Below are 20,280 nucleotides of genomic sequence, written 5' to 3'. Positions count from 1 at the left end.
CCTGATCTGCTAGTATGTCACAAAAAGGCCAGTCTGGGCACTTTGTTCTTGAGTAGGGGCAAACAAGAAATATTAAAGAAAATCCCGTTGGTTTTAGAGTTCAGAAAATGTTAAACATTTTGCCACAGAGTATAAGAAACCATTTTTATAAAATATCTTCCCATGTTCTTCCATTAGCACTTCTACCTTATATTAGGCTGGACCTAAAACATTTCCCTCATCAGAATTCTTTAGGTGAACTTAGTTAAGGTAACCAGGTTAAACTTTTTTTCCTCCTTCTCTAAATTTTATGTTTTCAGAAGTTTATTTTTGTTGACGACTAGACTGTTTAACTTGCAGGTATTATATTGTATAAATGTAAAATCCTTTTGCCCTTTAATAGTTCCCCCATACTAAAAATCATCTGAATTATACTAATTTTATTGTATAATGCCAGTTAGGTATTCTACCAAATGTTGAATTTAAATCTTTTAAGCTTTCAGAATGGACTCAAATGTTTTATCAGGATGGCTTGATAATACAGTCTGACTGGTTGAATGTGTAATAATTGCCTGAAGTTAAATCCTTTTGTCTTTTTTTTTTTTGAAGAGTCTTTTATTAGAATATGATAAGCAGTCAGAGCAATTGGATGTGGAAAAAGAACGTGCTAATCATTTTGAGCATCACATAGAAGACCTTACAAGACAATTAAGAAATTCAACTTTTCAGGTAAAAAAATTTTGAGGGGTATAATTGACATATAACATTATGTTACTTTAGTTTCAGGTGTACATCATGATTTGTATATATTGTGAAATGTAGTTAATACCTGTCACCATACATAGTTAAAGAATTTTTTTCTTGCAGTTAAAATTTTCAGATTTACTCTTTTAGCAACTTTAAAATATTCAATACCTTATTATTAACTGTAGCACTATGCTGTACATTACATTTCATGATTTATTTATTTTATAACTGTAAGTTTGTACCCTTTATCCCTCTTCACTGATTTCACCCACACCCCACCCTGTGCCTCTGGCAACCTCATAATCTCTCTTTCTCTCTTTCAGCTTTGCTGTTATTTTTTTTAATTCCACATATAAGTGAAATCATACAGTATTTGTCTTTCTCTGTCTGACTTATTTCACTTAGCATTATGTCCTCAAGGTCCAGTCATGTTGTCACAGATGAAAAGATTTCATACTTCTGTATGGCCAAATAATATTCTGTTGTATGGATATACCACATTTTCTTTATCCATTCATCCATCAATGATCACTTAAGTTGTGTCCTTATCCTGGCTATGGTCAGTCATGCTGCAGTGAACATGGCTATACACGTATCTTTTTTTGAGTTAGTGTTTTTGTTTTCTTTGAATAAATACCCAGAAGTGCAATTATTGGATCATATGGTAGTTCTGTTTTTAATTTTTTGAGGAACTTCCCATACTATTGTCCACAGCAGCTGCACCAATTTACATTCTCACAAACAGTACGCAAGGTTCCCTTTTCTCAACATCCTTGCCAACACTTGTTGTTTCTGGTTGTTTTTGTTTCTGTTTTTTAATAATAGCCATTCTAACAGGTATGAGATGATATTTCATTATGGTTTTGATTTGCATTTCTCTAATGATGCATGATGTTGAATGTCTTTTCAGGTAACTATCGGCCATCTGTATGTCTTTGGGAAAATGTCTATTTAGATATTCTGCCCATTTTTAAATCAAGTTGTTTGGTTTTTTGCTGTTGAGTTGTAGGAATTCTTTATTTAGTATATTAACCCATTATCAGCTACAGGATTTACAGCTAATTTCTTCCATTCAGTAGGTTGCCTTTTCATTCCCTTGATGGTTTCCTTTGCTGTAAAGAAGCTTTCGAGTTTGATGCAGTCCCATGTGTTGATTTTTGTTTTTGTTGCCTTTGCCTTTGGTGTCAGGTTCAAAAAATCATTGACAAGACCAATGTCAAGGAGCTTACTGCCAGTCTCTAGGAGTCTTATGATTTTAGGTCTTACATTCAAATTTTATGCCATTTTGAGTTAATTTTTGTGTAAGGTGTAAGCTAGTGGTCCAGTTTCATTCTTTTGCATGTGTCCATCCAATTTGCCCAACACCATTTATTAAAGAAACTGTACTTTTCTCATTGTATATTCTTGGCTCCTTTGTCATAAATGAATTGACCATATATACATAGGTTTCTTTCTGGGCTCTTTTTTCTCTTTCATTGATCTGTGTGTCTGTTATTATGCCAGCACCATACTGTTTTGAGTGCTATTAGTTTTAGAATATAGTTTGAAATTGGGGAGCATGATACCTCCAGTTTTGTCCTTCTTTTTCAGGATTGCTTTGGCTATTTGGGCTCTTTTGTGGTTCTGTATTTTAGAATTGTTGTTCTAGTTCTGTGAAAAATGCCATTGGATTTTTTATAGGGATTGTATTGAATCTATCGATTGGTCAGTATAACAATATTTGTACTTTCAAAAAACATTAATTTTTCCAATCTATGAGCATAGAATATCTTTCCATTTATTTGCGTCATCTTCAGTTTATTTCTACAGTATCTTATAGTTTTGGGTTTTTTTTTTTAAGATTTTATTTATTTATTTGACAGAGACAGCCAGCGAGAGAGGGAACACAAGCAGGGGGAGTGGGAGAGGAAGAAGCAGGCTCCTAGCGAAGGAGCCTGATGTGGAGCTCGATCCCAGAACGCTGGGATCACGCCCTGAGCCGAAGGCAGACGCTTAACGACTGCGCCACCCAGGCGCCCCAGTAGCTTATAGTTTTAAATGTGCAAATCTTTCACCTTTGGTTGAATTTGTTACTAGGTTGTTTGGGGTTTTTTTTAATGCAGTTGTGTGGATTACTTATTCTTAATTTCTCTTCCTGTTAGTTTATTAGTGTATAGAAACACAACAGATTTCTGAATATTGATCTTGTATTTTGCAGCTCTACTGAGTTCATTTATTAGCTCTCACATGTTTTTTTTGGTGGAGTCTTTAGGGTTTCCTATACATAGTATCCTCTTATCTGCAAATAGTTACAATTTTACTTCTTCCTTTCTATTTTGGAGGCCTTTTCTTTTTCTTACTTATTACTGTGGCTAGGACTTCTAATACTATGTTAAATAAGAGTGGGAATCTTACCTTGTTCCTGATCATAGAGGAAAAGCTTTCACCACCAAGTATGATGTAGCTGTGGGTTTGTCAACTATGGCCTTTCTTATGTTAAGGTACATTCCTCTATACCCATTTTGGTGAGAGGACTTTTCAGGTACTTTTAAATTGAGTAAATGCAGACGTGAAAAATGTATATTTCGATTTCAAAATGTTTGCATAAAAATTAAAAATAAATTCATTAAAATTAATAGAAACTTAATTTCATTTCGTTCTTCCCATTGTTGGAAGAATATGATGAAACAATTGGCAACTATCCTGTCTTATCTGTTGCTGTAATGTCAGCTACTTGGGGTGTTTTCATTTTGGTTTTTGTTTCTTTTTTGCCTTTTCTTCTGCCAGTGCTCCTGGTCTCTTGTAATGTTTGCCAAATTTATTTTAACAGTAATAGTGTTTTAAAAATATTCTTGATTTTACATTATGTGGAATTGTTTTTGAGGTCTTCATTTTTCATACTGTGCCAGTAATCTTGTATTGTATCATTTTATTCTTCCTTTCCTGTACATATTTTCTACATGTTTACAGTAATGAATCATTTGTCATTCTAGTGTGAAAAATTAAGTTCTGATAATGAAGATCTCTTAGCTCGTATTGAGACACTACAGTCTAATGCGAAGTTATTAGAAGTACAGATTTTAGAAGTCCAAAAAGCCAAAGCAGTGACAGACAAAGAATTGGAAGCTGAAAAACTTCAGAAAGAGCAGAAGATAAAGGTAAAAACAGTCCTGTGGGATTAGTTCATGTTTTGCAGTGATACTTTTATATTATTTAAGTGAAGGAAAGACTTACTAATGAGTAACATTTGTGACTACAACAGAGTTCATTACTTCCTTAATGTACGTTAACTATGAAGTTGAGAATATTAAAAGATTTTCAAGCTTTTTGTATTTCAGTATGTCAGATTTATTTTATAGACCCTTACAAATACCTTTTTTAATGTTGGTTTGTGTGGGGGGTGTGGTGGCGGTATTTTTATTTTTAATTTCAGGAACATGCCAGTTCTCTAAATGAACTTGAAGAACTTCAATTGCAACTTCAGAAGGAAAAGAAACAGCTTCAGAAAACCATGCAAGAATTAGAGCTTGTTAGAAAGGTAAAATAAAACACCTGATTCAAAACCGAGGTCAATATTCACAGTGTTAAGCGATTCTGATAGTTTAGAAATATTTCAAAAATGTGGTTCTTGAGGAACTAACATAATCATATATAAATTGTTAGCCTCGAAAGAATGAAAGTTTAAGATTTTTCTCAGTCCTGTCTTTTCAGAAGAATCTAGGCTCACAAATGGTTTGATACTTCATTTTTTGTACAGGATTGTTATATGACACGTGAAGATTTAATTAATGTCTAAAGTTGGAATTCATATTATACTTAAAACTTTGTCGAATTTTTCTCTACTTTTTTCAAAGATGAGGCTAAAAAGAAAGGTATTGTAAGAGCTGCTTAAATGTTAACACTTTACAAATAAGAACTCCATGAGTAGGGGCGCCTGGGTAGCACAGCGGTTAAGCGTCTGCCTTCGGCTCAGGGCGTGGTCCCGGCGTTCTGGGATCGAGCCCCACATCAGGCTCCTCCGCTATGAGCCTGCTTCTTCCTCTCCCACTCCCCCTGCTTGTGTTCCCTCTCTCGCTGGCTGTCTCTATCTCTGTCGAATAAATAAATAAAATCTTTAACAAAAAAAAAAAAAAGAAGAAGAACTCCATGAGTAGAAGTGTCAATTGTGGTTGATGAAAATTATGATGAAATTCAATGAAAATATTTTATAAAATTACAAAAATAGAAAGTACCAACTTCTAGTTTCTTCATATGATATGTAAACTTTCTATATTACAGAAAAGCATAATAGAATGTGTTTATTCCTTTGACATAATTTACAGTTATGCAATTAGCAATTTTACAAATAAAATTAACTGATCTATTATGTGGATCTTTTATTTTTGATATGTGCAGGATGCCCAGCAAACCACACTAATGAATATGGAGATAGCTGATTACGAACGTTTGATGAAAGAACTAAATCAAAAGTTAGCTAATAAAAACAGCAAAGTAGAAGATCTGGAGCAAGAAATTAAAATTCAGAAACAGAAACAAGAAACCCTGCAAGAAGAAATGAGTGAGTAAAACAAAATTCACTTTGACTTACAATAATTTCATTGTAACAGAATACAGGGGAGCAATATTATTTGCATTTCACCAGTCTTTTACTGCCAGCAGATCTTTCACACAGTGCTAAATATTCTTAAGGACCAGGAGGGTTGTAAAACCATTTTTGTTCAGTTGTGTACAGTCTGTGTTGGTGCATAATGCAGTCATTTACTTAAACATTTCTTAAATACCTCCTGCATGAGTGATAACAAAGATAAAAAATGGTCTTGTCCACGATTTGCTGATTGTCAGCAAAGTGGGATCATTTAAGTAACAGTGTAATCTTTTTTTAAGGTGATTATATTCCATTCTCTCCATAACATAATTTCTAACATTAAGCATCTAAAGCTATAGCTATCCCTATTTAGGCACCCCTTCAACCACATCTCATAAATCAGTATATTATACTCTTTAATTCAGCTCAAAATATTTTTAAATATCCTTTGGATTTCTTCTTTGACCCATGGGTTGTTTGGAAGTGTGTTAATTCATTTAAAGGAATTTCACTTGTCTTTCTGTTAATGATTTCTACCCGAATTCCTTTGTGGTTAGAGAACATACTCTGTATGATTTCAGTCCTTTTAAGTTTATTGAGTTTTGTTTTATGGCCCAGAATAAGATTTCTTTTGGTGAATCCTTCTTAGGCACTTGAAAATGTGTTCATCTGTATTAGTTGTTGAATAGAGTGTTCTAACTAATGTCAGTTAAGTCAGGTGACAGTTTAGGCTTTCTATATTTTTAATGATTTTCTGACCACTCCTCTACCAAATACTGACAGAGGTATGTTGAATTTCCTGAACATAACTGTGGGTTTCTTTCTGTTTTCAGTTTTGTCAGTTTGGGCTTCATGTATTTAGAAACTCTGAAATTAGCTACATATACATTCAGAATCATTACTTCCTCTTGGTAATTTAATTTCTCTATTGTGAAGTCTGTTTTTTTTATTACTGGTAATATTTCTTTTTCTAAAGTCCACTTTGATATTAATATAACCACTCCAGCTTTCTTTTGTTTCTTGTTTACATGGCATGTCTTTTCCCATCCTTTAGCTTTCGACCTAAGTCTATAAAGTGTTTCTTTTGGGTAGTGTATAGTTGAGTCTTCCTTTTCTCTCCAAGCTGACAGCCTCTACTATTTAAATGGAACGTGTAAGTCACTTATTTTTAACATAATTATTTATGTGATTAGGTTTAAACCTACTACCTTGCTGACTGTTTCTATTTGTCTTGTAGCTTGTTTCCTTTTTCCTCTTTTTCTTCCTTCTTTTGAATTGAATAATTTATATGATGCCATTTTTATCTCTATTATTAGCTTATTAGCTATACCTTTTTGTTAGGTTTTAGTGATTGCTTCAGGGTTTATAGTATACATCATGAACTTATTAGAGACTACTTTTAAGTAAATTATACCACTTCATATGTAGACTAAGAATCCTATAGAATACTGTTTATTCCCCCTTTTTTGTACTTTATGCTATTTTTGTCATGCTTTTTACTTCCACATGTGTTATACACGTAATAATTGTGTTATTTTTGGCCCATGGCCCACAATAACTGCCTGTCATATGAAGGTTTTATTGAAACACAGCTATGTCCATTTGTGTGTATCCTCTGTGGCTGCTTTCATGCTACACAGCACAGTTGAGTAGTTGTAACAGAGACTGTATCACCTGCAAGCCTATCATATTTATTATCTCACCATTTAAAATGTTTTCCAATCCCCGTTTTAAAGAAATGAAAAACTGGAGAATTTTTTTTATATTTACCCACATATTTACCATTTCTGGTGCTCTTACATTCCTTCATCTATATCCAAATTTCATCGAATATGACTTTCCTTTTGCCTGAAGAACTTCCTTTAACATATCTTTTTTTTTTTTTAAGATTTTATTTATTTATTTGGCAGAGAGAACACAAACGGGGAGCAGCAGGCAGAGGGAGAAGCAGGCTCCCCACTGAGCAAGGAGCCCAATGTGAGACTTGATCCCAGGACCCTGGGATCATGACCTGAGCTGAAGGCAGACGCTTAACCAACTGAGCCACCCAGGTGTCCCTAACATATCTTATAATGTAGGCTACAGTCATTGAATTCTGTAATGTTTTGTTTGCCTGAAAAAAAGTCTTCGTTTTTGAAAGATAGTTTTGCTGGGGAATGTCTGGGTGGCTCAGTCAGTTAAGCATCCAATTCTTGGTTTCAGCTCAGGTCATGATCTCACTGTTGTGGGGCTGTGTGGGGCGTCGGGCTCTGTGCTCAGTGCAGAGTCTGCTTCAGATTCTTTCTCCCTCCCCCTCTGTCCCTCCCTGCACGCACACTCTCTCTCTAAAATGAATAAATCTTAAAAAAAAAAAAAAAGATAATTTTGCTGAGTATAGAATTTTATGATGTGCTTTGGTGTGTCTTTTTTCCCTGTTTATATCATGCTTGTTGTGTGTTGTTGAGTTTCTTTGTTGTATGGAGTTTTTCTAGTTTTCTTCAAATTTATCATATTTTTCACCATTATTTAGTTCATTATTTTTTGTCTAAATCCTCTTCCTCTTTTTTCCCCAAGCCTCCAATTACATACGTTAGACCACTTGATATAGTCCCATAGGTTAGTGATGCTGTTTATTCTCTTTTCAAAAATATAGTTTTGATTCTCGTGGTTTCTATTAGTCTTTAAATTCTCTCATCTTCAGGGTCTAATATGCTATTACCATCCAGTGATTTTTTCACTTTGGATATTATAATTTTCATCTCTAGGAATCCCATTTGTATTTTTGTTGTTGTTGTTTTTGTTGTTTTTCATTTATCTCTTCCTTACGTTTATGTTTTCCTTTAAATCCTAAAGAATATTCTGTAGTTTCTTGTTCTAATTCTATTGATTGTATTTTTCTCCTGTTATATTTTCGTGCTTCTTTGCATGGGAAATAATCTTTTAATTAGGTGTGAATTTTACATTGTTGAATGCTAGATTTTTTTGTATTTATTTACAGAGTTAAACTTTGGCAGGGAGTCAGGTCATTTGTGGATCACTTTTATCCTTTTATGGCTCGTTTTTCATCTTTTTTTAAAACAAGTGGCGAGTACCCATTTCTATAGATTTAGTTGAGCTCCTCTACTAAGGTGGGGAATCTTCTGATGTCTACTGAGTGCCCGTGTATTAAACAAAGTCTCTTTACTCTGGCTGGTGGAAACAATTTATAGCCCTGTGTGAGCCCTGGGAATTGTTCCAATTATAGCTTCCTATTCACCGTTCTTTCCCCAGCCATTGTTCTTTGCATCTCAGCAAGAGCACTGCTCTATTTGGGAGTCCCCTCCTGTTCCACAGTCTAGAAAGTGCCTCCAGACAGAAAGCTGAAACTGTAATAGTGCTTACGTTGTTTACCTTCTCTCAGGGATCACAGCTCGATTTCAGAAATTTTCATATATTTTGTTCAGTTTTCTAATTGTTTACAGCAGAAGGCATGTCTAGGTCTTGTTATTCCCTCATGGTGAGAAGCTGAAGTTCCTTCAAATAATTTAAGTTGGCTGCAAAGATATTACTGTACAAGATTTTAGATATATAAATGAGGAGGAAATGGAATAGAAGGAAATGTTGAGGTGTAGGACGATACAGTGAAGTCAGATATAAGAACAAGACATAAAGTATATGTTTTGTGTACTTTCGCTTTCACTAAGGTCTCCATAAATTGGCTTCGAGCTTTCCAGAAGCCATGCAAAGACAGAAACATTAACCGTTACAAGGTTTATCGTAGCCGCAATATTAGAACAAATGTGATGCTTGTGAGCAGCACAGCTTTTCCTGGTACTAAGATGTGTGAGAAAAGTTTCTGTTAAGGCATTTTTTATAAAAGGAACACTGTCAGATCATCTGGAACAGTGGTCCCAGACCTAACTTAAATATCACACAGTATCCAGAGAGCTTTTTGGAAAGCCCAGGCACAAATGTAAAGAATCAAAATCTTAAAAGGGTGGGGCCTTGAAATGTTTTCAAAAGTCTCGTATGTGATTTTTGAAGTTAATGCTACCTTAGGAATGTCAAACACCCAAAAATAGCAAAATGAAAGCCACCAAATCGATAAACAATATTTAGTAATAATCTGTTGTACATATAAAAACATACCGTGAATTCGGAGTTTTCAAATTCAAAGACCGATAGCCCAGGATGGCTTACAAAGGGAAACGAGGGACCCCTGGTTGGCTCAGTCAGTTAAGCATCTGCCTTCGGCTCGGGTCATGATCCTACGGTCCTGGGATCGAGTCCTGCATCAGTCTCCCTCTGCCTGCTGCTCCCCCTACTTAGGCACTCGCTTGATCGCGCTCTCTCTCTCTGACAAATAAATAAAATCTTTAAAATAAATTGAAACAAGTAAGTTTAACCTTTACAATGATTGGTTATTACAGTCGGGCTTTCCAGATGACAAGTTCACTTACTTTGCAGAATAAGCTAAATTAAGGTTTACTTGTGTGGCTTAAATGGTTCTATCTGCTCAGGGAATTTTCAAACCCAGTATCCATTTTATATTTAATTTTAACAGAAACCACTGATAATCTGGATTTGTATTCTCTGGCATTCCCACAATAAATAAAGTAGCAAATCTCCCTTGACTATTTCATTCAGCCTGCAGCCAAATCACAGCTCAGTAAAGGTGATTCCATGAATAAACAAAGCATTGAAGCCACGTATGCAGAGTTCTGATGATCTACCTGCATCCAGGGGAAAAATTTTGAGTACTCAGATAACTGAACGGATTGTAGAGTTTCCAGACAATTCATTATGCGTGTATCTTTCATTATGCACATACCATATTTTCTAACTATATTCCTGGTGCAAATTGAATAGTAGAGCTCTAGATTATATTCCTGCAGTGCAAGTATTTGGTTTTGTGAATTAGTGAATGTGTATATTTTTGATCATTAAGCTGAAAGAGAAGCTTCATACCCTGGAAAAACTAAAAAGGCATGCTTTATTCAAGAAAGCCACCTCTTTTCACTGACAAATAAGTACAGAAATGAGTAGGACAAGCAGTGAGTGCTCTAAGAATTCAGAGGGGAGAAAGATTCTTTAGACTGAAACAATCACAAGTTGGGGCTCGAGGTAGATCTTAAAGGTAAGATTTGGAGAGAAAAAGCAGACTAAAAAAGGGTTTTTCTTTCTCTAGCCATGGAATGAGCAAAATGAAAAGAAATATAAATTTTTATTATGTTATGATAGTGAAATAAGTCAAGCAGAGAAAGACAATTTTATCATATGGTTTCACTCATTTATGGAACATGAGGAATAGCAGGGAGATCAGTAGGAGAAGGAAGGGAAGAATGAAGGGGAAGTAAACAGAAGGGGGAATGAACCACGAGAGACTATGGACTCTGGGAAACAATTTTAGAAGTCTTAACCAGTTGGAATGAAAGGCTTGACCTGTTAGGGAGAAGTGAATTATAATTAGGAAGACATTTTTGATCCAGTTTGTGAAGTACCTGAAAAAGCAGAATATATTTGGGCCCTTTTTGAAGACAACAGGGAAAGATTAGTCTGCCAGTGTATCAATTGGAATGGTGTAGAATCTGTCAAAAACCACCAGGCTCATGGCAGCAAAGGTCTTAGAAGGCTGGGTTAAGGAGTTGCGGTAAAGCAGGAAAAGGATAAGGAAGCATCTGGACAATGTTCTGTGAAAAAAAAAACAAAGAAGAAAAGATTGCCTAATGAATTAGCAACACACGTCTTAATCTGAAACCCCTCCATCATCTGGCCCTAGTCTGACTTTCCACCTTAATTCTTATTACTCTCTCACAGAAAGAGAGGACTGCTCATTTTTCCTGAGACAAGATTTGTGTTTTTCTGTAACTCTATCTCCTCTCTAAAGGAAATTTCCTTTCATGTCCTCACCCTCCCACCCTCATGCCCGCCCTTTGGAATCCTTCCTAATCTTAAATGTTTCCTGTTCTATGAAATTTCCCTTGTCCTTTGCAAACTTTGTATAACCTTTAGTCCCTGCGGACTGCCCCCCCACCAGTAGCCTTTTGTATTTCTTTTATAACATTTATATTTTGCTTTATGTTATCATGTGAAATACTATCCCCCAATTTCATTTTTATTCTTTGAGCTCAGGGACCAACTGTACTCTAATCACAATTCCTGGAGGACTTAACAAAGGTTTCGTATGTAATTTGTGCTTTATAAAATGCTTTTTAGAACTGAGCAAATAGTTACCAGGAAATAACTAAATTAGACTTATCATAAAAGCCACAGTTAACATAATATTCTTACAGTATACCTGTTCATGTTTACCAGGTAATAGGATCTGTATACGTGGATTTAACTACATAAAGTTAATCATTGCTTATAAGATATTTTAGTAAGACAGTTACATAGTGCCCATATAACTGGCCTAGACCAAGTGTCAAGCACACTTTTTCTTAAAGGTCCAGGAAGTCATTCACCATGGCTTCACAGGCCACGTAGTCTCCATCATATACTCTTTATTTCTTTCACAACAGGCTATGGCCAGATTTGGGTACCTGTGTTCTACACCGTAAATCCACTTATTCGTATTTGATATTTCTGTTTTTTTCCACTTCTGTTAGGATAAAAGTTTTTTGTTTTTATCATGTTTCAATTTGTTCCTTAGTAAACAGTCACTGACAGTCCCATCCTACAAAACAGTATCACAAAACAACCAGGTATATGCCTCTGCAGTGTTATAATTTGAAATACATGGCACTGCTTTTGAGGTACTTCTTAAAACTGAAGTTTTTATCTTTTAGATGTTCTCTAAGTATATAACTTTATTTTAAAGATACATACTGAAATATTTACAGACAAAAGGATTTCTTGTGAAGAACCAAAAACAAATAAAACCAAGGAGGGCACAAACAATAGGTGAGGGTATAGGTTAGGACTTGGCAAACGTTTTCTATCAAGGGCCAGATGGTAAATATTTCAGGCTTTGCTGGCCATGTTATAGTTTGTGTCACCATTAGTCAAATCTATTGTTGTTGCACTAAGGCAGCTATGAACAATATGTAAATAAATAAGCTTGACTGTGTTCTAATAAAACTCTTTACAAAACAGGCAGCAGCCAGATTTAGCCTGTGGGCCAGAGTCCTGTTCTGGGTGATAAGATTTGCCATGTATTGGCAATTGTTAAAGCTGAGTGATAGGTACAGTGAGTTACTGTACTTTTGTCACGGCTTTCGTGTATGTTTGAAATATTTCATAATAAAAATCTAAGACAAGTTTTTTTTTTTAAGACAAGTTTCTTTTAAAGATAGGTTAATACAAAGAAAAGACTTATCCATTTATTTAAATTCATTCATAAAAATTGTTTAGAGGCATCTGGGTTGCACAGTCGGTTGAACGGCCAAGTCTTGGTTTCAGCTCAGAGTCACAAGATAGAGCCCACGTCGAATTCAGCACTCTGCACAGTCTGCTTGAGATCCTCTCTCTCCCCCTACCCTCCCCTTCCCCTTGCTCTTTCTCTCTCTCTCTCTAAAGTAAATAAAGCAATCTTTAAAAAAAAATGTTTAATCTGTTCTGAAATTATTTCCTTTGCTAGCTTCGCTACAGTCTTCAGTGCAACAATATGAGGAAAAAAACACCAAAATCAAGCAGTTGCTTGTGAAAACCAAAAAAGAACTGGCAGATTCAAAGCAAGCAGTATGTTGATTTCCCAGTTTCTTATTTCAATTTATGTATTTATTAATCACTTCTTTTTTAAATGTAACCAAGATTCTTATTTTGTAGGAAACTAATCACTTAATACTTCAAGCATCTTTGAAGGGTGAACTAGAGGCAAGCCAGCAGCAAGTAGAAGTCTATAAAGTAAGGTTCTGTTTACTTTTTAGGATTTATAAAAAAAATTTCCGTGTAGTAGAAAGGTACTATGTAGGGATTTTTCTAAAGACCTTTTTGTACGTATTTTTATACACACACATTTTTTTCCTAGATATGCTTCATTTGAAAAAGTAGAAGCAGTAAGCCAAGTATAGCATATAACTAAAGTATACCATTTAGCTTAAGCTACATTCTCTTCATGTATTTGAAAATCCTTGATGCACTAAAAATAAACATAACATAAAATATAAAATAAACATGGCCCCAGACCTGCATCTGAGCTTTCTAAATGATAGTGCAGTCACAAGAACACAAATGGTTTTATATACTTTTGTTGTATACATGTTATATGTATATGTACATTATTTATATATATTTTTATAACTATAATATCTTGATGTATTCAATTAAACATTGAACTGTAACAGGTAGTCTGGAATTTTTTTATAATTGCTCACGATTAATTTTGATTTTAGGAAAACTGGAATAATTTATTGGGAAAACATTCTATTATATTCCCTCTACTCTTTCAATAATAGTATTTTTTTAAATTATATCGCTTATATATACTCATGATTCAAAACTCAAGTTTATTTTTAAGGAAAGTCTGTTTAGGCAGTAAAGAGCCAGTTTACTAGAGCTTAATTGAAAGGTTTTGCCCCAGATTCAGCTAGCTGAAATAACTTCCGAGAAGCACAAAGTTCATGAACACCTGAAGACCTCTGCAGACCAGCACCAGCGCACGCTGAGTGCGTACCAGCAGAGAGTGACAGCCCTTCAGGAAGAGTGTCGCGCTGCCAAGGTACGTGTATCACACAGAAGCAGTGGTCAGGTGTTGTCATCACCTAGCAGGCAGTTCACAGGAGGGTGGTAGTCTCACCTTCTAGGATTTGCTGTTTAAGAGCACTTATTAGATGAGTACCTGACGCAGCTCATCTGACCCTAACCTCATCCAATCCTGTCACTTGCATAACCTTTTTTTGTTAAAAGGGAAGACATGGATACCCGTTGTTTCCATTTTAAACGTGGTTTGCAATTTCTGTGTGTAAGAGTTATTTTCTTTTAATTTTATAATCTAAAAAGTATGTTCTTTCTGAGGGCCAAATGATTATAAAATAATATTCTGTTAGAATGGCTGTGAGGGCCTACTTTCTTATCTTCAGCATGCAGAGCAGCCCCAATACAGTAGCTTTGTGAGAGGTGCAGCTCTGATATGAGCCAGTTTGGCAGAAGGGTCACAGGAGATCACTTTGGGAAAGTAGAAGACCTAGAATTTCATTTTTCCCACTCTCGTTGGAAATCTGAAGTTCAAGTGGCTTAATTTCTTTGAATTTATTTTTCTTGAATTTATGAAAAGAAGAACTCTGATAGTGAAAATCTTTCTAAGGTTCCAAAGGCAGATAGTGCCATTACAAAATTTATGGGTACTCAGTGAATCTACCAGGGAGAAAAACATGGTAGAAACATCTCTTGTCAAGCAAATTCTATCATTCAAAGGCTTTTAAAAAGTTGTAAGGCTTGGAAAAAAAAAAAAAAAGTTGTAAGGCTTGGGGTACCTAGGTGCCTCAGTCGGTTAAGCATTTGCTTTTGGCTCTGATCATTATCCCAGGGGACCTGGGATCAAGCCCCGCATTGGACTCCCTACTCAGTGGGGAGTCTGTTTCTCCCTCTCCCTCAGCCCCTCCCCCTGCTTGTGCTCTCTCTCTCTCAAATAAATAAATAAAATCTTAAAAAAAAAAAAGTTGTAAGTCCAACAGAAGTGCACTTTTAAGAGGAAGTTAATCAAGGGGCTAAAGAGTATCAGCCATTTTATTCATTTTTTTAAAACACGTTTTCATCTTAAGTCATTGACCTGAAAGAAAATAGGATTATGATAAATGGAAATGTAATAGAAAAATTATTCTCTCTCTTTTAAATGTCATAGGCAGAACAAGCTTCTATAACCTCTGAATTTGAGAGCTACAAAGTCCGAGTTCACAATGTTCTAAAACAACAGAAAAATAAATCTGTGTCTCAGACTGAAACCGAGGGAGCTAAACAAGAAAGGTAAAGTCTAAATTAAAAGAAACACCCAAGATAGGTTCTCCACCAAGTACGTTGAGAATCCTGCTTTGATTCCATTTGACTGTGGAATTTTACATGTGATGAGAGCAGTTTCTTGGCTTCACTCTGTCTCCAGGCAGCAACAGGGAAACATCTCTATGAAGGGCACTGGTACAAACATAAAACTGTGATGTGAGCAGCAAAACCAGGAGGTAGGCTAAGTAGTGTCATCTTGTAGTAAGAAATGGTCAGAGTAGAAATACAGACATTAAAGTTACATTATGATTCGTTTTTCCAATTTTGAAAATTGAGAAATAGAATGAAAATGCTTCCTTGATATACCCACCATTAATTAGGCTAAGCAGAATTGCTTATAAAAACATTTTATTTCAAAACGTTTTAAATTCAGTACTAAATTCTAGCCTAGAATTAAATTTTTCTTCATAAATTTATGACCATCTCAATTATTTGTTTCAGTAGTATACTGTTTCATGCATCTTTAAAGCTAGCATACAGATCATTTTTGTAAATTATTCAAAAATATACTAGGAGTATGTATTAGGGCATTCTATAGCATGTGTGTTTTGTTTTTATAAGTAGAGGTTCAGTGTTCAAAGTAATTTTACATCTGCCTCTTACTGTTCTGAGTAGAACTAAATATCCTGCAATGTTTGTATGTTTATCCTTGTGTTACTTTTTATTTAAATATCTATTAAATATGGGAACTGTAGACTGAAAAATGAGATATTTTCTCTGCTAGTAGCTCATCTTCAAATTTCAAAGGAGAAATTGAATATTGACACCTTTAATATGAAAATGTCAGCATTTGCAAGTGCCTTTTTTGATCATGCTGGAATTTTGGATTCATATTATTTTAATGTAAATGTTTTGCACTCCTTCTATTTTCTTATACATGAGGTACTTTTTTCTAAAAAAGGAAACGTAGTGTATTGTATAAGTTGAGACAGAATTAGGGGTTTTCACTGTTTCTTTTTCATACCATTCTCATGATGATTGGCTTAGAACTGCATAATTTTTTTTTTAACTTAAAGCATGGTACTAGAACAAAATAGGCTGTTTTGATGCCATTTAATGGTCTCCATTTGAGTATGAAATTTATAAGTTCAGAGATTTTTTTTGAAAATCTACAGTGCCTAAGATGTAAAATCTGACATACTTACATTTTATATTTAATATATTTATTTTTATTATATTTAATCCTAGTCTGAATTCTTCCAATTATTAGATTACCTTTAGAATCATCCATAATAATAGCAAGCGTATGACACTAAAAGATGAAATGATTAAAGTAATACAATTTATTTAAAACCACAAAATCAGGTTTACCTCTTTCAAAACTTTTTGTAAAACTGTTTATTTCTGTTTTAGAGAACACCTGGAAATGCTGATTGATCAACTAAAAATCAAATTGCAGGACACCCAAAATAACTTACAGATCAATGTATCTGAACTTCAAACATTACAGTCTGAACATGATACTCTGCTAGAAAGGCATAACAAGATGCTGCAGGAAACTGTGTCCAAAGAGGCAGAACTCCGGGAAAAGTAAGGTTGCTAGCAGTACTAACAGTGTTTGTGCTGGGCAGCAAAGTGTTTCTTTGTTGGAACTCCTAATGTGTTGCTCCTTGGGTTAAATACAAATTGAAAATAAATAGATATTTCAAGGAGTGCCTGGGTGGCTCAGTCCATTAAGCATCTGACTCTTGATTTTGGCTCAGGTCATGATCTCACAGTCGTGAAATCGAGCTCCTGGGATTTTTTCTCTGCCTCCCTCTTCTGTCTCTCAAAAAATTAATAAATAAAATCTTAAAAAAAAGAAGAAGAAGAAATAGATATTCCTAGAGGCTTAGTAACTTTGTTTTTCTACCTTAAAGCCCCCCTCCCCATTTTGATTGTTTCTATATTTCACTTTTTTAAAAACAGTTAATTTTATCTGTTCATCCAGTAATCTCTTTCTCCTGTGGCCTTCATGGCCAGAATGTTTCTTAAAAAAAAAAAAAAAAACCCACTTTCCCACTCACGTGTCAAATTTCAAGCATTTTTCTTTTTCTCTAGAGAAAACAGACAGCTGCTGACTGAAAAAGAATATGAACTTACCTTTGCAACTGTCTTCAACTTGTCATATTGTTACCCTTTGTTAATCAGTACTTTAAATAGACATCAGAGGTATTGGCAGGGGGAACAGATTATTGTGAACAAGGAGCTTTGAATTCCTGTAATGAAGAAATTGGGTGGTAATATCTGTTGTTCCTTAGACTAAGGAAAAGAGTTCTTCATTGAGCATCGAAGGTGTTGGAATACTTTACATATCTCAGTTACGCTTTTAATACATACCTAATCAGTGGTAATCTTGAAAGCTTCATTTTCTTGGCTTTCTAATCTTTGAATAGTGTAATTTTATATATGTTAACCACGTAAATCAAAAGTTTCAGGGAAGATCTACCAATTTTCTAGCTACCTATCCCCAGGGTTTGCTGGGAGATTAGCTGACATACAGTGATGCTTGCTATTTATGTCAGAAATTTCCCACATTTATTCTTTACTGTAGAAAAGTTATTGCAAATTATATTGCTAATACAAATAAAGTGCAAGTGATGCCTCCAAAGTTCAGTAACTTTTTTGGGGCCCCTACTATGTGCCTGTCACTCTTCTAAGTGCTAGAAACTTCACAGCATTTTGAGATATCTTTAGAGGTCCTATCCCCTTTCTTCAGAAATATTAAGAATAATATTGTTACTGTCTATGCCCCAGTATGAAGAAATAGCCTTTTCTTTATAAATTCTCTTCTTTTTAAACATCTTCATATTCATACTCCCTGTACGAGATTGTAAAAATGGCTCAAGGGGAATAACTAGGCTGACCAACTAATAGCTACAGCTATGTAAACAGCCCAGTAACAGCCGAGACAGACAGTGCATTTCCATCAGCATAGTCATTCTGGGTCCAGGTTGGGGTTCAAGATTCTAGCTCTTAAATAGGTAAAGTCAGATGTATCATTGAGACCACCTTACTACCAACCTTACCCTAGCTCTAAAATGTAACTATTAGCTTCCGTAGAAAATTGTTGTTGAGACTGCTGATGGTTCTTCCTCTACTTTCATAGTAGTGTTTGAACATAATGCTCACAGAAAAATGCAGATTTGAGGAGTAACATATACACTAGCATTTTCTGAACTCACTGATCAGTGTGAACTCGGCACTTAAGAAACCTTTTCTGAAACATACAGTAATTTTATTGTATGTCACCCTTTAGCCACTAAATCTTGTTTTAAAACCTTATATGGTGTGCATATATGTAGCACATAGAAAAAAGGTCTTGGAATGCTACATGCTAAACCATTAACAATGTCTACCCCTGGAGCTGGGATTTTACACTGCAAGGGGTGGGAGTGAGTAAGAGAGGACTCTCACTTTTTTCTGTAATTGGTTCCATATTGTTTGAATTCTTATGTGAGTACTTGTGGTACTTACGGCTCTGTGGCAGAAAAAGAAAACTTTTTTTTTTTTTAAACCAAAGCCAAACATAAAACATCAAGACTACAAGTGAACCATTAAAAATAGTGGTTCCCAAATTATAGCTGCACTGGCTAGTACCAAGCTGACTACATAAAAATCTCATGGAAAACTGCTAAAAGTAGGAAATTTCTAGGACCACCTTTGGAAATTCTGATTCAGTGGCTCTAGGGTGAGAACTAGAAGTCTGTATTTTTAACAAGACCCACTGATTCTAATGCGCAGCAAGATTCAAAAACAGCTAGTATATGGTGACTAACATAATAAAAAATAAAATTTAAAAAAACAGCTATAGTAAACCAAGCCTTTGTGTTTCAGAGTTTTGTGTTAATTGGCTCAAAAATGATTCAGAAAACTTCCTTTAAGGCTTATAAATCAAAAGAACATATTCTTTTTACTTGTTTTCAGGGTAATAAAGAAAAGATACCGTCTGCTTATATGAGCTCCCACATAAGAGAACCTGAAAGGGGGACTGATTTAAAGTATTATGCTCTAAATTTAGCCCTATTTTCTGATAAATGATGAAGGAAGTTCCTCATCAGAGCCATTGTAATAACATAGTTGCTCAAACAAGGTTCCTCATCTAAATTATAGGACACAGAGATAATTTGAACTAGATGTCGGCCAGTCCTCAGATGATTAACACAGCTATCCATTAGAGATGCTTAGCAGTTAATTCATACATTTAGTAGTTATCTAAGGGCTAATTACCAAGTAGAACCTAGTTGGGAAAAGCTGAGTAGCATGTCAAGTTGAAAGATCTGCTATGAAGTAAGTTCCTCTCACCATTCAGGTTGTGTTCAATACAATCAGAGAACATGATGCTGAAGTCTGAACATGCACAGACTGTGAGTCAACTAACATCCCAAAACGAGGTCCTTCGCAGCAGCTTCCGCGATCAAGTGCGCCATTTGCAGGAAGAGCATAGAAAGACAATGGAAACTTTACAGCAGCAGCTCTCCAAGGTGGAAGCTCAGCTTTTCCAGCTTAAGAGTGAACCAACCGCAAGAAGTATGTGTGTGTATGTGTGTGTGTGTGTGTGTGCATGAGGACATCAGTTGTTCACGTTCTCACAGTTATGTCACTTAAATACATTCTTCACAAATTCGTAAGGAAAAAGAAAGTTTACTAGGTGACAACCAGTGCCAATTCTATGATTAATGAATTTTGGATTTGGTTACTGAGAAGATATTTGAACCATTTGAACTCTTCTTGATTATACTTATAGCAGCCTACATCACCTCTTACAATACTGATTTTCATGTATCTGTTACCCTCCATGTAACACTATTTCCTGTTCTCCGACACAGACATACTCTGCAGTCTCATGACACGTGTCCAAATTCCAGTATTCACTGAATCTGTTTGGTGTTCTCCATTGTTAGTCATCAGATACATCTGTTTTATAATTAGAAATATTAGAGTGAGAGGCTTAGAAACACTCAAGCCCCACTGAACTTATAGGATTGATTGGTCTATATAGCTTCTTCCCTTTAAAATTTCTACTTAGTTGGAGATTTAGTTCATCTGCACCTGGTATCTTCCATTCTGCTCCCTGGAAGAGACGGGAATATGCCAGCCAACATGAGGCTACATTT

The 20,280-nt window shown here is 35.1% G+C and overlaps 1 protein-coding gene across 2 annotated transcripts in view; it reads left to right on the top strand.

The window, feature by feature from the left end:
* The window catches only part of GCC2 (GRIP and coiled-coil domain containing 2), a 54,809-nt gene that overhangs the window by 20,750 nt on the left and 13,779 nt on the right, over positions 1–20,280 (top strand). For both annotated transcript variants that reach the window (XM_026515939.4, XM_048222660.2), the window contains 10 exons: positions 589–708; positions 3,699–3,863; positions 4,139–4,243; positions 5,101–5,263; positions 12,828–12,928; positions 13,016–13,093; positions 13,770–13,907; positions 15,030–15,151; positions 16,538–16,714; positions 19,476–19,693. In XM_026515939.4, coding sequence (XP_026371724.1) covers positions 589–708; positions 3,699–3,863; positions 4,139–4,243; positions 5,101–5,263; positions 12,828–12,928; positions 13,016–13,093; positions 13,770–13,907; positions 15,030–15,151; positions 16,538–16,714; positions 19,476–19,693 — 1,387 coding nt within the window. The remainder of the gene's footprint in view (positions 1–588; positions 709–3,698; positions 3,864–4,138; positions 4,244–5,100; positions 5,264–12,827; positions 12,929–13,015; positions 13,094–13,769; positions 13,908–15,029; positions 15,152–16,537; positions 16,715–19,475; positions 19,694–20,280) is intronic.

This window comes from Ursus arctos, unplaced genomic scaffold (assembly GCF_023065955.2).
Source record: "Ursus arctos isolate Adak ecotype North America unplaced genomic scaffold, UrsArc2.0 scaffold_8, whole genome shotgun sequence".
In the NCBI taxonomy this organism is placed as follows: Eukaryota; Metazoa; Chordata; class Mammalia; order Carnivora; family Ursidae; genus Ursus; species Ursus arctos.
The sequence above is the reverse complement of the archived record's forward strand: the minus strand, read 5'-3'. Positions and strand labels throughout refer to the sequence as shown.